Source organism: Vollenhovia emeryi, unplaced genomic scaffold (genome assembly GCF_000949405.1).
Source record: "Vollenhovia emeryi isolate VEMERY1.0 unplaced genomic scaffold, V.emery_V1.0 DF939303.1, whole genome shotgun sequence".
Classification (NCBI taxonomy): Eukaryota; Metazoa; Arthropoda; class Insecta; order Hymenoptera; family Formicidae; genus Vollenhovia; species Vollenhovia emeryi.
Genome location: NW_011967063.1, coordinates 179152 through 195205, shown reverse-complemented (window position 1 = coordinate 195205; position 16054 = coordinate 179152). Strand labels below are relative to the sequence as shown.

Here is a 16054-nt window from a genome sequence, read left to right as displayed (position 1 = left end):
AATTCTTCTAAGCATATCTACATTTTAAATATTTAAAAGTGTACAAAAATGGCCCCAACATAATATATTTTCGAAACATAATTATTATTAGGATTTTTACAGGATTCTTATACATATATATCTTTAGCTAATAAATAAAATAATATATACATATGCATTTATATGTACATAACGTTACATAATGCTAATTATCTATACACTTAATTTCATCGTAAGATTTAAATACAGTTGTGATGTTTGACAATGATGTAATGTGCACGACGACGTTACATCGTCGCTCGCCCGAGCGAAAGGGAAAGTCGGAATAAAATTTTTCCAAGTTGCGGATGGCAACTCGGCCTAACATATCCGCGAGCGCGCATGACGTATACATACTTACTGCGACAATGTCGTTGCAGCTGCGCGTGGTTTACGGACGAATCCCACGTGCGTTTGTTTTCTGTGCCTGCACGTTCGATACGCCATATATATACACTTCTTAAGCTAGCGCCACACTGCGCGATTCGTATATTCGCGAATAGTGTGGAGGAAAAATTCGTCGATTCGCAGTGACTCGCTAGTCGAGCGGTTTTTTAACTAATATTGAAACTTGACTAATTGTAGAATTATGATACAAGTCCTGTGATAATAGGTAAATATTAAAAGTTGTCCAAGTTAACACGAACGAAAGGACAAATAACAAATTACGAATGATAAACTGCGAATAGTGTGGTAAGTAATAACGAATGTCCAACGAATTTCTGCGAATCACGAATCGCGCATAGTGTGGCGCTGACTAACCCGCCAGTACTCGCGTACTTTGAAGTATCCTCACCGTCCGCGGGAACATAATTTTGTAATCAATAATATATAGCAAAACTATTTAACGTGTGAGTGTTAATAAATGTCGCAAGCGAAGCGTGTTTTTCATGCTCTCGTCTCTATATTTAACTGACTACTTCTTGTATGCCTTAAAGCGAATCACTCCTATTTTTTCACAAAACTCGCATCCTGCAACCTGTTGCTCTATTGATTTATCGCCATTTATCTCTATTGCCTCTCGCGATACTGGTTCTTTATTAATGCCTTTGGAGGAAAAAAACCGTTCAGTGATATCAGTACTTGCGAGACCCGGCCCGGTACTTGAGTGATTAGGAAACAAAAATCAATAACCAGTTCAAGAGTCTTGAAAAATTCCCGATTGAAAGCTTACGATACCTCAACATTATTAAATGATACCCGATAAAGAATTCACTTTTTAGCATAAACTATACAAAACGAACTAAGAAAATTCTTTGATATCCAAAAAGAGCCGATGACATAAAAGAAAACGATTGTTTTTAGAACCGAAATGGGAAAAAAAGGATTCATTTCATAATTGAGGACTTCCAAGAGACTCCTCACTGGACTCTCTGTGCTATTTTGGGGTCCTTCGCTCGCAAAGATCGCGGCATTTCGTTGCCGGTGCGCGGATCCGAGCGAAGCGTTAGCTATCGGAATTATCGATGTCTGGCGAACGAGCGAGGAATTATCGACGCGTTACGCAACCGGGCATTCCTGCCCAGGTGCAGGACACCACGACGCGTCTCCGTGGGTGAGAGCGCGGAGGAGGCCGGCGCGATGCCCCTGCGGAGAGACAGGGCACACGTGTGTACACACGCCCGCGATCGCTGGAAGGGGTTTATCAGCATTCGGCGTTGCTTAGCTGGCGACTGCTTCGCCTCGCCTCGCCTCGCCTCGCCTCACTCGCTGCGGTTTCGCTTAGTTCTCGTTTAACTAGCATCGGTCGTGCCGCACCTGTCGCACGAAGATCGCCGGACCGTCCACTCGCAATCGGGAGAACTTGACGCACGGAGAATCGGTCCGGGAATCGCACCGTCGATGATCCCCCATTCATCTTCTCCTTTCTGTCGTTTCCTTTCCTCCCTCTTTTACTGGTATCCCCATCGCGATTCCGCTCATCAGCACTGTCGCGTTGATTGGCGATTGCTAGCGCTGGATCCTCCCGCGGATCTCGCAAGTTGCCCTCGATCTTTCTCGCGCGTCGGAGGAGCCCGATCCGAGATCCACCTGCTCCGTGGAATCCACAATGTCGTCACTGCTCCGTAGATACGCAAGGAGATCGTGATAACGCGCTGATATCTTGATATCTTGAGAAAACGCCGACGTCTCACGTAGACGACGTCGCGAGCGAGGTATGACAAGACCGGCGTTCTCGAATTCGGCTGGTTGATTCATTCACGATGGTAAGTAACACGGTAGTTTCTCCCCCACTTTCGTGTGTTTACCTGTCTGTCGAGTGACCTCCGAGGTCGATCGTACGTTCCCTGACCACAAATCGTTCCCGCGAGTACGCTCGAGGCATCGCGCGCGTGTTTCCCGTTCCTCTTTTTCCGGCAAAATTCCAAGTCCGTGTTTCGCTCGAGTGTCGTAAACGGTGCACAAGTCAGTCCCTTTGTCGGTTCTTCGAGTGACAATAAAATAGTTTTGTCGCCCGCGTGAGTCCTCATGGCGAAGTTGATATTCTTCGGCGTATCCTTAGCCACGGTAAGTTTCCACCTTTGGTGGTCGTGAACCAGGTCTGTGCTGACAAAACAAAATTATCTAGGGCACATTTAACAAGTAACACGTGGGTGCAAGCTTTTCGAATATTTGCAAGAATGTGCTTCCGATTTGGAAACGTGTGGCGTGTCTACATTTAACACACATTTCCCCGTAAATAATAAAGAAATATAAACGACAGCCTACTTTTCCGAATTTCATTGCAACTGGAACGCATATAATTGCCACATTATCTTGAACGGGGCTATCTGATAATTCCATATCAACGAACAAATATTCCTTTAACGGCTCATAACTTGATTAGGCTCGTAAAGAATGACAGGAATGTTTATACGTACTATAAATTTTAAATACGCAGTTGAACGAGAAAAATGTCCAAGACTCGCGATACTCGACGATCGCGAATGTCTTACGTTACTACTTCGCTTTTTTGTTCCCGCGAACAAAGTACGAGAGATACTTATGGGTCGCGGCAGATCTCGTATCGTAATTGATCACGTCCGTCCGCAGACCTCGTTATTATCCAGATGCAGCCTGTGTATTTACACGCAAAGTCGGATTGGCGCGAACGAGCCCGGTGAAACGCACGAAATAGAGATCCACGAGATAAATTCCGATTAGAGATACGATAGCGTCGCAATAGTGATTCGAGTAAATAAAGCCCGTTAATCCGGCCGTCCCTGCGACTGTGTTAGCAATCACTGATCGTTGGAATAATAATTGCTGTTTACGAAACCTCGAGGAAGCGGATATCGACTGCGCGCACGGCAGAAATTCCATCCACAATCTTGCACTCTCGTTTCCGACAACCTTGTTACTTGAAACTTTCGTTTCGTCACTTTGATTAACGCGCGTATCGTCGAAATCGCGAGGCACGACTTTTTTTATCGCTGTGCCAGATAGACGAATAAGTAGATTTTCCACACGACCATCTGTCCACACAAATGGCACGGGGGATCGTTATGCACTTTTTTAAATTCTACGTGAAATAGCGTGATCTGTTCAAAATAAATTCAAAAGAATTCCTTTTCGGTAGTTGAAAGAGGATTAGCAGTATACATGTCGATCTCTCATGGAAATAAATTAAAGTTGTTGCGAACGCAAAAAATTCCTTTTGTATCCGAGAAGGGGTTCAGAATTGGTGACATAGAAGCGAATTCTTGCGGAATTCTCAAGAATATTTTTAAAACGGAAATGGAATGGTAAAAGTATTCATTCATTTCATAATTCGGGAATTGAAAAGGAATCCTTTGCGCCTCGGCCCCACATTAGCGGACGATCTTTGCTTCTGATTTTGGATGTAATTTTTATTCTCTTTAGGGGAAAAGTGACTCTGAACTCTTCTTTTTAGGGACTCGACGACTTGACGCTACATTTTTACATTGCATGCGGTATCACCGTCGGCGCGCTTATCGTACTTTTCATTTTGGTGATCGTGCTATTCGTGAAAGTAAATCGATTAGCCGAGGACGGGTGAGTAACACAGCCTCTTTGTCAACCGGCAATTGGGGCGACGATCGAAGGTTTCGGTTGCGTAATCCACAAATGACATTAAATATTTAGCAAATATCAATCATGCTGAATTGTCGTCGACCGTAAACGTTAATCAACAAACCCACAATCCGTCGACGACAAGCGTGTACTTTTTATTGCGCAAAAGTGCGTACGGTCGAAGATCACGTGCGTCGTAACGCGTCGTAACTTAAAATTTCTACGTGGTTGAATCGTGCCGTAGCTAAATACACATTACTGTCCGATCGCGAATCGTCGGCGACGTATTTCACCAGGTATATGCACGCGAAACATCCGGTTTTAAGAGCTTCAGCATCGTGGAACGTCTTCGTAAAATAAACGTTCCTCTTTTGATTCTTACACATTTTTGCATTTCTAGCATTCTTTACATAAGCGATGAGTAGTGACGGCTTCAAACAAACAAAAGTTGTGTGGTGAGGCGAAAGGGCCAATGCTGGTTGTAAAAACGCAAATGTCGATGCGTGGTTTCCAATGTGTGAAATTTCATCGCGGTTGATTAATAAAGAAAAAAACCCTTTCTCCTCACCACACAATTCTTCTTTACGATATATAATTGAGTGAAATCCAGGTAATCGATAGATCGGGTGAAAATTCCAGGCCGTTTGTTCGCAAGATGTAAAACTTGTGCATTGAAAAGTGCTTTAATTAGCTGTACATTTATGAGTGCCGTTGTAACATTCGATTATCGAATATTACGCGCAACGGACCGATAGTTTGCCGTGATTATTTGATTGCTTCACTTAGCGGTGCACCTGCGCGGCGAAAGGAAAGTAGAAAAAATGTGCCCGGCGCATATCTGCAACGGAGGCAGTTAGACATTTTCGCATTTACCGCAAGAATGAAAATACGCATGTTTCTTTTGTGAGTCACGCAGCCGACGAAATCGTTTGATAGCGTATCTTTATTGCCGCTATTCTCTCACTTATCTCATCCAAGAAGAGTAGAGATGATTATTAAAAAAAATGTTACTTTAATTAGCGATTTCCGGTTTGTTAGCGCATATCTAATGCAAAAATGCATTTCGATCGTAATTTTTCGCGTTGGTTCTATCCCGATTGATATACGTGAGGATAAATTGCGATAGCGCCTTTTGCAACGTAGAGAATTATTGACGGAGGAAATCTTATAAGTCGCCAGAAGTAATTAAAAAACTTCAGAAGATTGCTTGACCATGTCTGGCAAATTTTTATGTTCAAACTCACAATGTTCTGACCATTGTTTTGTGGTCCTTTTCAAGTGACAGTTGTGTCAGTAAATCCGTATGGTGAATCAAAAGGTGCGGATCTTAGTTTCACGAACGACGGAACATGACGAACCAGTTAGTGAAGTTAAGATCAGCTCCTTTTGATTTACCATACGGATTCACTGACACAACTATCGCTTGAAGAAGACCAAAAACAATGGTCGGAACGTCGTAAGTTTGAACATAAAAATTTGCCAGACATGGTCAAGCAATCTTCTGAAGTAGAGAATGATCTTCTTTGTTGTTTCTTCATCTTCATCGTCATCTTCATTCTTTATCCTTCTGCAATTTTTTTGAAAATATCTCTGGGTCTCCTCTCGAATTATTTCCGACACGAAGCTTGAAGGAACTTGTCTTTGGCCCAAGTTTCGTTTTGCAATTTCTTCAGTCTCATTACTAATGTCAATAATCATTATTTCCTTTGCGCAACGTCCGTTTCCTCATTGTAATCCTCCTTGTAATCGGCGATCGATTTGAATTCCGCTGCGTGTTGAAATAATCACCTCCAGCGAATCCTCTCATTCCTTTCCGAATCTAGTAATGATTCGATCGAGATTGAAACCGAAAGTTGATCGATTTAAATTCCGCTGCGTGTTGAAATAATCGTCTCCAGTGAATCCTCTCAATCCTCTCAGTCCTCTCCGTATCTGGTAATGATTCGATCGCGATTGAAACTGAAAATTGATTTAGGTCGAACCAACTAAACAGGCAGTCGAGTATGATGGCGGACTTTTGTTACACCAATCCCACGATCGTGCCTGGCGAACTGCTCTCTCGTCGTGGCTTCTCCATGTACAGCGGGGCCGACAACTTCGACGAGGATTTCGGCAAGAACAAAATCCCTTACGGAACTTATCATGAGGCACGGTCGAAATTCTGACCGAAAATTCGAATCTGAGATGATCGATCTCGTAGCGCAGTTTACCTGAGCCAATTAATCAATCGTTAAGTCAAGTAGACAATGTAAGATATTGAGTTTAATTTATTAGCTAGAAAGTCCATTATTATTAATAGTATTGTTTACTCCTTGATGTATAATATTTCTCTGTGTAGCGTATTGCGCAATGTATACGATGCAGCGTCCAAGATTAGTTTTTCTTATTGACTTCATGCAGATATTACATGTATATGTCGCCCGAGTATCGAATATTTTCACAGCCTTTCGCTGCGGCGTGAAATAACGTTTAAAATCTCACAGAGTTCGATCGATGTGTAATGTTTGATTAAACATTGAGAAAAATCAAAGTGCCACTTTATCAGAGACAATTTTCAATTGCGTTAACTTCGATTTCTGTGTAACGCCGTCAAGTATCATTGAAATTATTGAAATGAAGATTAGTAGACATTTCGAAGAACAATATAGAAACGGCGAGGTGACTCGAGAATTAGATCATTTGTTTTTCATATACATATTACGAGGGCCATCCGAAGAGGCTTCGGAATAAAGTACAAATGGTATTCGCGCGACGAATGTTAAATGGGAAGTTCCAACCTTTCGATGAACACTTGTAAAATTGAGCAAACTCGTTCCACAAAATAGTGCAGTTTTTTTAGGTCTTTGAACAAGCATATCCGCCTTAAAAAAAACTCTACAGCGCATACTGAGCCAAGTATTTTGTGAAGAAGGGCTTATCGGCAAAAGATATACTGATATGCAAAATAAACTCTTAAATAGGTCCTTTCTCGCGAGATTTCATCACGTAGATGTGCTCGTTCAAAGATCTATACAAAAATGAACTATTTTCTGGGACGAGTTGGAACTTTACGTGTTGTTCATAGAAAGATTGGAGTTTTCCATTTAATGATGTATGATGTCTTGCGCGAGTGCCACTTGTATGTACTTCATCCTGAGAACTTTTTAAACGGCCCTTGTATTATTAAGGCTGCGTTTTCATCGCTGTCTGTTTTATCGGCCACTCCATTCGCCTATAATGCTGAGAGCTCGCCCGGGAACGTTCAGATGTCTCCGCGCGCGTTTCACGCCGCAGAGAAAATATACACGGTGCTCCGAAGTAATCGCATTTCTTTCTGCAAGACTGGGAAAAATTCGAGATGCATAACCCCTTATGCATTTAAAACGCGCGATATTTTTCAACAACAAACGGGAGGGCGGTAATGCTAGGCTTTGTGAAATATACTAGTCGATTCAATACTTTTTCATAGATCCCATAATTATCTGTGAGAATACAGTCGATGTATACATAGACCATGATGCAATTGAAATAATATACAATACCAAAGATGCGATGATGTGACCATGCCAAATTAATAAATACATCACGTAAACTGGAAAATAATTAATTGCCTGTGAGACGTAAATAAAATTAGCACTTTAGCCTAGGATTTGAGTTAGTGTTCATAGTAACTGAGAATATTTAGCTTAACACTTACATCTGATATTTATTTAAAGCATAATAGTAGATCAAGTAAATATAAAACTAGCGCTCCTGAGTAAATTAAGCTTAACGAAGTCTGAACCAATTAAATTATTAATTTAATTAAAATCCTGAACAGAAACAGATGTTTTATCTACGAAACGGTTACATGTACACGCTAGTACGTAATGTAATCATAATTGATTATTTTCCAGTATACCTGTCGAACACACACTTCCGTGTTGTGTATCATTTATTAGGGTGTATATTAATTTCAATATATATTTTTGCCATACTGTATGATTAAAATATATGTGTACTTTATTATTTAAGAAAGAAAGAGACGAACCTTACCACTACCCGGCCAGAAAAGACTACAAATTGATTTATATCGCGATATTTAGTAAAGTATTTAAAAAACGCTATGAAATTCCTGCAAGTCTTAATTCAACTTTACGATCGTCACACAAATATTACAGCTACAATCAGGTTTCAATCCAACGCAACAAGTGTTCCAATAGCATTTAAAATTTCGGGAGACTAAGGCCCGTATTCTTAGCTCTCTTTTGTCAACAGAAGCGCCTCTAAAAGTGGCTAATAAGCCTTCTGATTAGTTGCAAGCCACTTTTAGAGGCGCTTTTATCGACAAAAGAGGAGCCAGAATACGGGCCTAAGAGAGAAAATTTTGATATCGATAGATTGATACTTTCTGCTCGGCAGCAGATGATCGGTAACGATGCTGGTACCAAGCGTTCGGCGCCTCGCCTCGGCACGGCCGGTTCTACCTGCGGTCCGCGGTGGAGGCGGCTTCCGTTCCGGAAGTGGCGGAATCGCGACGCGGGTACGGCGATGGCGGCTGCCGGCGGCGTCGGTGGTGTGTATGTAGGCAATGGCACGGGGATAGGCCGTAATTGGTATAAAATCATCGAGCAAACACATCGGACAAGACAGCCCGGGGATTGTGGGCGGCGTTGCGTGCCGTCGCCCTGGTTACCGGCGGGGGGCGACTCCGCTAAAGCGGACCCTTCGCCCCCGATTCGCGCGCAGGCCCGCCGCGCTGCCGGTACACACCTGCGTGCGCTTGTTTGCGCTCCTGTGTACGCGTGTGTATGCGTGCGCATGGGTGCGATGGGTCCACCCTTGCCTTTGCTCAGCCGCAACGCTAGGTTTACCGCCAAGGATCGCCTCGGTCCTCCCAGCCCGCGCGGCAATCCGTCCGTCGAAATCGTGGTCCCCGTGCCGAAAGTTTTGTTATTCGCGGCGCCTCTTTTTGACTCGGTTTATTCACGACGGCGAGCGTTTTTCGCCAAGCATTTTTCGGCGCGCCTTCATAAATTCACTGCGAAGAAGAGTTTATAATTGCAGAGTTTCTGCATTTCGTGAGAATAGAGAGTCATTATTACAAGACAGGTTCGCGCACTCGCGTCAAGCTATTAACCGCAGCGCAGTCGTAATTATTTACGCAACTCCCGATTACTTCGGCGTGGACCACGAATCTAATTTCATCTAGTTCCATCCGGAAGAGCATCGCGGTTTGCGCTACAGCCCCACAAATCTCCGTAATCCGCGTCTTAATGATAAGCAAATACTACGCCCCGCGATACAAATGTTTCTACAGCGCACGCAACCTGTCAAGTGTTTAGTTTAATTAAAATTCTCCCCTCCTCTGGTCTAAATCCGCGTTTATATCCCTAATCGCCGGGGATAATAGCACTTCTGCGGTACCCTCGGTGCAGCCGATGCATATGTTGTTCTTCGAGGGTGTCACGCGATCAAGTAAATACTACAGCCGTTGCGCCGAATGTTTGTTCGCATTTTTGCTTTTTTCGAAATTTTTCTAATAACGCAACACTAAGCGCCATACAAGCATCAGGGTATCCAGTGGCTAGGGAAATCTGGAAAACCGGGAATTGTCAGGGAATTTTAGAAATTTGGAAATGTCAGGGAAAAGTCAGGAAATTTTACGATTTATCTGAAATTTTTACATCGTTTCACATTTTTTCTGAATAATTTAAAGTTTTTAGAAAATAAACTTTCCTTTGGCTCTCAGTACACTGATTTTCTGTTTTGCTAAACATCAATTTATTAATTTTTTTCCTATAAGCGTGGCCGGTAATTTATATTTTCATCGTCGTATTATTTTACTTCAATGAGTTCAACTGAGACAAAACTATAAAAAAAGATGAATTACTAAACAGTACTAGCTAAGTAAGTTACTATCTAGTAAGTTGCGAACAAAATGCAGTTAAGCAAAACGAAGCATCATATATGATTACGTACAGTATCACAAATGGTTCGAATGGTTTGTAATGATATGTTCGTTCCTATTACACACAATTATACATAGATGGTATAATTGCTTTAATTTAAATTTTTGCCTTTTCAAATTCCGGACTTTTGTTTCCCGAGAAAAATATTTCAAGGACTTCGTCATTTAACATTTACTTGATTTACCAAACAGATGTACGCAAATTATGCATCTTGAAAAAAGTTACACTAAACGGTCGGGGAAAAATTAATTCCGACTCCTGGAAAACCTGAGAAGGTCAGGGAATTTTTTTCATTGAGTTTGCTGGTCACCCTGAGCATTTATCCAAAAAAGGTGTCACGCCGTATCCTTTCTCGTAATGTATTACGTGATATGGGAAACGCGGTACGAAATGTCACAAGTTATTACGCTTCAGTGGTGCGATTAGAGAGTCACCCCGATATTTCCATAGCAAGCAAAATGTGTTATCTTTTTATCCCTTGTCTACTTACGTTAGGGAAAAAACTTTCGTGAAAATTCAGGTGTCGCGGACAAAAATTCTCGGAGTAAAATAAAATAAGGCAACAAGTTTTCCCTCAAATGTGAAATAGTACGAACGACAGATCAACACACGCGAATAGAATAAAATGCGTAGATAATATTTAAACATCTGTTAGAGAATAATTTGAATAACTTGGGTTTTTTTCTGTCGATTAGCGGAAGAAACGAAAAGTAGTGCAGAAAGTTGCGAAAGGGGGAAATAATTATAAAAATTAATTGCTACAATAGTTCTCCGCCGACCGTACGTGGCCTCATTACTTTTGTGGGTTCCTATATACAACAGCCGTACCCGTTTTGCTGTACGGTATACGCGCAGCGCGGAGACGTATAAAAGTTTAAACCTTCTCATATTTTTACGAGCGACTGGAAGAAACGCAACGAGAGAAACAAAACCACCCGTAGCAATTCTACACTGTTCGACTCCGCCTATTCACAGTTCTAATCTTCTGCGAGCCGACTGTCCGTATATTACGTTTTCTCTAAATTTATTTAAAATTTTTCAATAAGCACAAGTTCGAAGGAATGAGGACTGAAGAGCCGTGACAGGATCTTACTGTCTAAATAATTCTTATTTTAAAGGTAATATTTTTCGCAATAAATTTTTAATAAGAATTATTTAGACACTAACGTCCTGCCACGGCTCTTTAGTCTTTATTCCTTCGAATTTGCGTTTGTCACACGAGAGCCTCGTGAATTCTATTAATTTTTTAAGAAGCTTTACAATGTGAGAAAATTATTCCGACTTTATCAGCCTGCTATCAAGAAAGTATGGACAGGAAAGACTATTTGTCCTCTTACAATTTCTAACTGATCTTCTTATGTCTTTTCATTATTATCATTTTTTAGTTTAGAATCGCGTGACGGGAGAACATGCAAAAGGAAACCGCGTAAAAAGAGAGTTGAGTGTACATTCACAGAAAAAAATTTTCGGATCCAATGCTATTACACCTGAATGTATCATAAAATAGGATCGATATAGCGCCAATCATATTTATTATAGAGAAAGGAATATTTTAATCTTAAATGAAAAATTCTAAAATCTAGAATAAAACGATAGTATGCATCGTCTTTTGTCGAATATCGCGGCGTCAACTTCGTGCGTTGTAAGATGGAGGGGAAATTTATTCTAAACGCAAGAATATAAACTTGCATTTATATAAGTTACTCTTGTCTCAATCTAGTAAGTCAATCTTTTTTAATTCGATAGAGGAGAGTAAGAATTATTGATTGTATTTTGATATTGTCTTATTTTTACATTAAACGAGGTTGTGAGAAATATAAATGCGTCAAGAATATTTTTTGTCTCGGTAACAGAAATCATTTCTGAGGGTGTACTTGTATCGCTGACTCGGTGTCTAACAATAAAACAATATTGGCAGCTTGCCCTTTCGAAAAGTTAGGAAATCGTTCCAATCATGTATTTTACACATTATATGTGTATTCGTGTCAACGATAACCGGACTGATCCTTCCGCGATTCTGCCGCTGGTGCTCGTCGTAATATGTAAAAGTAAGCGAAAGAATACACCGGTCACGACACGACTGGGTATAATGAGAACGTTAGAGGCGGGATAGTCCACGAGGGGTGCCATTATCGGTCGTGTGCGACGACGTGTGAGGTTGTGCGAAGTCGCGTGCGGCTCGTTAAATTCTTCGGCTGGTGAACGGGACGCGACCATGATTCTGCGAAATTGTGCGATCAATCGTTTCAAAAAGTCCCGGTACCGCCCGCGGTGACGGTCTTTAAGGCCCGCGTTGCGTTAGCCGTATGTTTGACAATGAGATTTTTTGGAGCAGCCTCACGCCAAGCGTTATGAAACCAGAAACTTTTGAAAAGCAAATCACATTTAAGGTGGCTCCTGCATAAGCCGACCAAAAATAGAAAAAATTACACTTTAAAGTTGCCTCGAGGCTTTTCGGTAGGCTCTGCTATTTAATCGACAATAGGCATTTCTAATAACATATTCTCAATTTAAATTCTCCAAATAGTTAAATACCAAGTTTTCGTCAGACCCACACAAGTTTTTGGCGTTGTTAAAAAAAGTTGTCTAGCAAAAATTAAGATCGATTTTAGAAGAGTTAGGATAATTACATAGAACACCCCCCCCCCCATTGCATTTTCTTTCTGCTGTATCTCTAAAAGAAAGAAGTGCATCGTTCGTAATGGAGTAAGTCGATTTTAGGGAGAGTAATGACTCCTATCTTCTTGCGTGCCTGCTTTGAGCGCGCGAGAGAGAAGGAGAGGTTGAATGGCGATTATATAAAATGGCACGTGCCTCTTCAGAGACGTCATGCCGGCAAGCACACGACCGCCGAAAGCTAGCCGATCGTACGAGGCACAATTAATTTATTGTTTGCGCCGGCCGAGTGACAATCGGGGTCGCGCGGCAGAAAGGCGCGGGGATCATTGCCTCCGCCGTGTTTGTGGGACGAGGAATCCCCGCTGGATGCTGCACGACGCGGATCTCTTTTGTCCGCGTTCCCGCGCGCCCGATCTCGCTTCTAATTTAATCGTGAGAATCTCGCGAAGCTGAATTACTCGAAACGTCCATTATTGCCCTTCAACGCTTTCCTGGCAGAACGCTTCTTCCTCTACGTCGATTGTTCGGCCGACCTATTCTTTTCGTCTTTTTATTTATCATATAACACGCATTCGAGAGAAAATGCAAATCCGGCCGGGTCGTAATCTAAACGTGAGAATTCGCGCAACTAAATTGCCTCAACAAGAGTCTGCTTCGAATGTCCCCTTTATCCATATTTGTCAATCAATTTTATAACCAAATTACAGGGTGACCCAATAAACCTCGGACCAGTATTTTTACATTTATTTTTATTGAAACACAAAATCAAACAAATATAACAATTAATAATAATAAAATGAACCTTTAGTAATAATATATTCAAGCGGTTTCGAAGTGGCCTCCTTTGGCGACGATACACAGGCCCAGACGTGTCTTGAAATTTTCGGCGATGGGCCGCAACTCTTCTGGCGATAAACCGACGAGAAGCTGTTAACCGTGGAGCAGGCGCACAACCACCAAAACGACAGAAACTGGTCCGTAGAGGCTCCCGGCACGTCGGCCATCGTCGAACACTGCCAAAATCCGCAGTCCGTCATGGTCTGGGGCGGAATTTGCGCCAGTGGCAAGACCCCCTCGTTTTCGTGGATCAAGGAGTCAAAATCAACCAAGAAGTTCATCGCCGCGACATTCTCGAGGCCGTCGTACTTCCATGGGCCCAGCAGCACTTCGGCGATGCGAATTGGACGTTCCAACAGGACTCCGCCCCGGCTCACAAGGCGAAAACGACTCAGGACTGGTGCAAGGCCCATTTTCCGGATTTCATCTCGTCTGCGGAATGGCCGCCCTACTCGCCGGATCTCAATCCGATGGACTACAGCGTGTGGTCGATTTTGGAGGCCCGGGCCTGTGCTAAACGCCACAAAAGTTTGGAGTCGCTGAAGCAGTCGTTGCGCCGGGAATGGGACCGTTTATCGCCAGAATAGTTGCGGCCCATCACCGAAAATTTCAAGACACGTCTGGGCCTGTGTATCGCCGCCAAAGGAGGTCACTTCGAAACCGCTTGAATATATTATTACTAAAGGTCCATTTTATTATTATTAATTGTTATATTTGTTTGATTTTTTGTTTCAATAAAAATAAATGTAAAAATACTGGTCCGAGGTTTATTGGGTCACCCTGTATATTCTGTAACGTATAAAATTTTAATATTCGTGCACTTTTCTTCAATTGCCCAGAAGTTTATTTAATATCAAGTCTATTATTAGGAATTTGGGATTAAGAATGATAGAACGTATTTCCGTTCTACTCGCGTATAGCTGCTAAGTATTGTATAATATTTTTTGTCTCTTTTAACGAAGAATAGCATTAACCGTCAATCATTAATACTCTTTTACTTATAAAACCCAGTACTTGAAAGGCTGTAAGAAAAACTGTAGAAACAGGAAGACAAGTAAAAATATCATTTTTCAGAGGAAAATATGATATACTTTCTTGTGTACGCTTATGTAGTTCTACACTTTTACAATATTTACAATGCTTGGCACGTTGCCGTGATTCTCGCTACGAAATCTCACACTTTACATTGATATAAATAATCAGGCTTGCATTGTGCGTGTATAGTCGGCGTTAAAATGGTCGAGACTCTTTTCTTATGTTCCGAGAGAAATACTAAAAGAAAGGTTAAGTTTCGTGGTTTCATTTTGAGGCCGATTATACACGCGCGTCGTTTTATATTATACAGCACGCGATGTCTATGATGTAATAATCTCTATCCGTAATAAAATATCTCGTGACAGTTAAAGTATTGGATTTTGCACTACGATTGCGCTTAGATACATTCACAATACTCGCTCTTCTATCTTTATTGGATACTCGTACTTAAATAAGTGCGATTAAAAATATAATACTAATTCTTCGATAAAAAGAGCGTAAAATTCTTTGGTCGATTGGCACAAGCACCGGTCAGTCTTCGCGGATCGACATAAGTGGTACTATATATACATTTCATTTTAATTAATTAGTATAATTTACACGTCTACAGTATTTACATTGTGTTACATTCGAGAGAAGACATCTCGCATTAATGGTAGATATACAGCAACAACGCCAATAGCCTGATTAGTATATTAATATTAGAATATCTTATTTCAACATTTGCAAAAAGTGAAAGGATGAAAACGACTAATATAAAAAATTATACAAAATTCATCGACAGGATTTTCCACAAAGCTCTAACGGATTATATCTCTAAAACAGCTAGAGATATGGAAGAAAGACGTAACATAAAATCGAATAATTTCACTCAATTTTAACTTTGTACCTTTTGAATTTTATATCCTTTTTTAAACACCATTTGACACAATTCTTTATTCTATACGAAATACAAGTGTTACAAAAAATTGAGAGTTATTTTAATTTGAAATTATAAAATATTATTTGTATGTTTTGTTTAAGAAAAAAGTGCAACTTTTTGCAGCTCCATATATGAGCATAAGTGTGTAACAGTGATGCGCAAAATTAGAACAGCTAAAGTCGTTCAATTTGGCAGTAACTCTTTTTGGTCTGTCTAGCCGTTTTGATAATGTAATCCGTCCGTGGAACGAAAATTCAGGATTTTATTTCAATGTTCATTAACTTCAATATACAGAGTGCTACAAATCCGCGCGTGCAATGTAATTTTCTGTTAGAAGAAGTAACCTTTTTCTGTGTGACAAAGTTGCGAACTGATTAAAAAACTTGGATACAGCTTTGCCTGAAAGAAATGTTGCTTCGGGATGACGTGTAGATCTGTGCTAAAACCCGTATCACACTACGTATTGGGGATCGCGGATCGTATTTCAGCCAATCAGACGAGACAGCCTCGTATCCGATTGGTTGAATTGCGATCCGCGATCCGCAAAAAGCCGAATCAGTCTAGCAATTGCCAACTCGGATTAGATTGAGATTAGCGATTGACGATTGTCCTCTACCCAATGAGAGTCGATTAAATCGTTGGCTGCTTTGCTCTCATTGGCCAGAGGACAATCGCCAAT

At 41.3% G+C, this 16054-nt stretch overlaps 1 protein-coding gene across 2 annotated transcripts; it reads left to right on the top strand.

Annotated features, from left to right (window-relative positions):
• The first annotated feature begins 1433 nt into the window (after positions 1-1433).
• Positions 1434-8001, top strand: LOC105558949. 2 transcript variants are annotated; one of them, XM_012006918.1, is made up of 3 exons: positions 1434-2225; positions 3893-4014; positions 6008-8001. In XM_012006918.1, exons 1-3 carry the CDS (start codon positions 2223-2225, stop codon positions 6195-6197), a joined length of 315 nt encoding a protein of 104 aa, XP_011862308.1. In that variant the 5' UTR covers positions 1434-2222; the 3' UTR covers positions 6198-8001. The 2 variants fall into 2 exon arrangements, with proteins under 2 accessions (XP_011862308.1, XP_011862307.1); XM_012006917.1 differs by lacking the exon at positions 1434-2225 and adding an exon at positions 2244-2526.
• Positions 8002-16054: the final 8053 nt, after the last annotated feature.

Excerpts from the sequence above, each read along its gene's own strand:
- LOC105558949 (XM_012006917.1), top strand. The coding sequence starts at position 2,488 with ATGGCGAAGTTGATATTCTTCGGCGTATCCTTAGCCACG. Across the intron at positions 2,527-3,892 it reads TCGGCGTATCCTTAGCCACG|GGACTCGACGACTTGACGCT; the intron begins GTAAGTTTCCAC and ends TCTTCTTTTTAG. Across the intron at positions 4,015-6,007 it reads AATCGATTAGCCGAGGACGG|GTCGAACCAACTAAACAGGC; the intron begins GTGAGTAACACA and ends AAATTGATTTAG.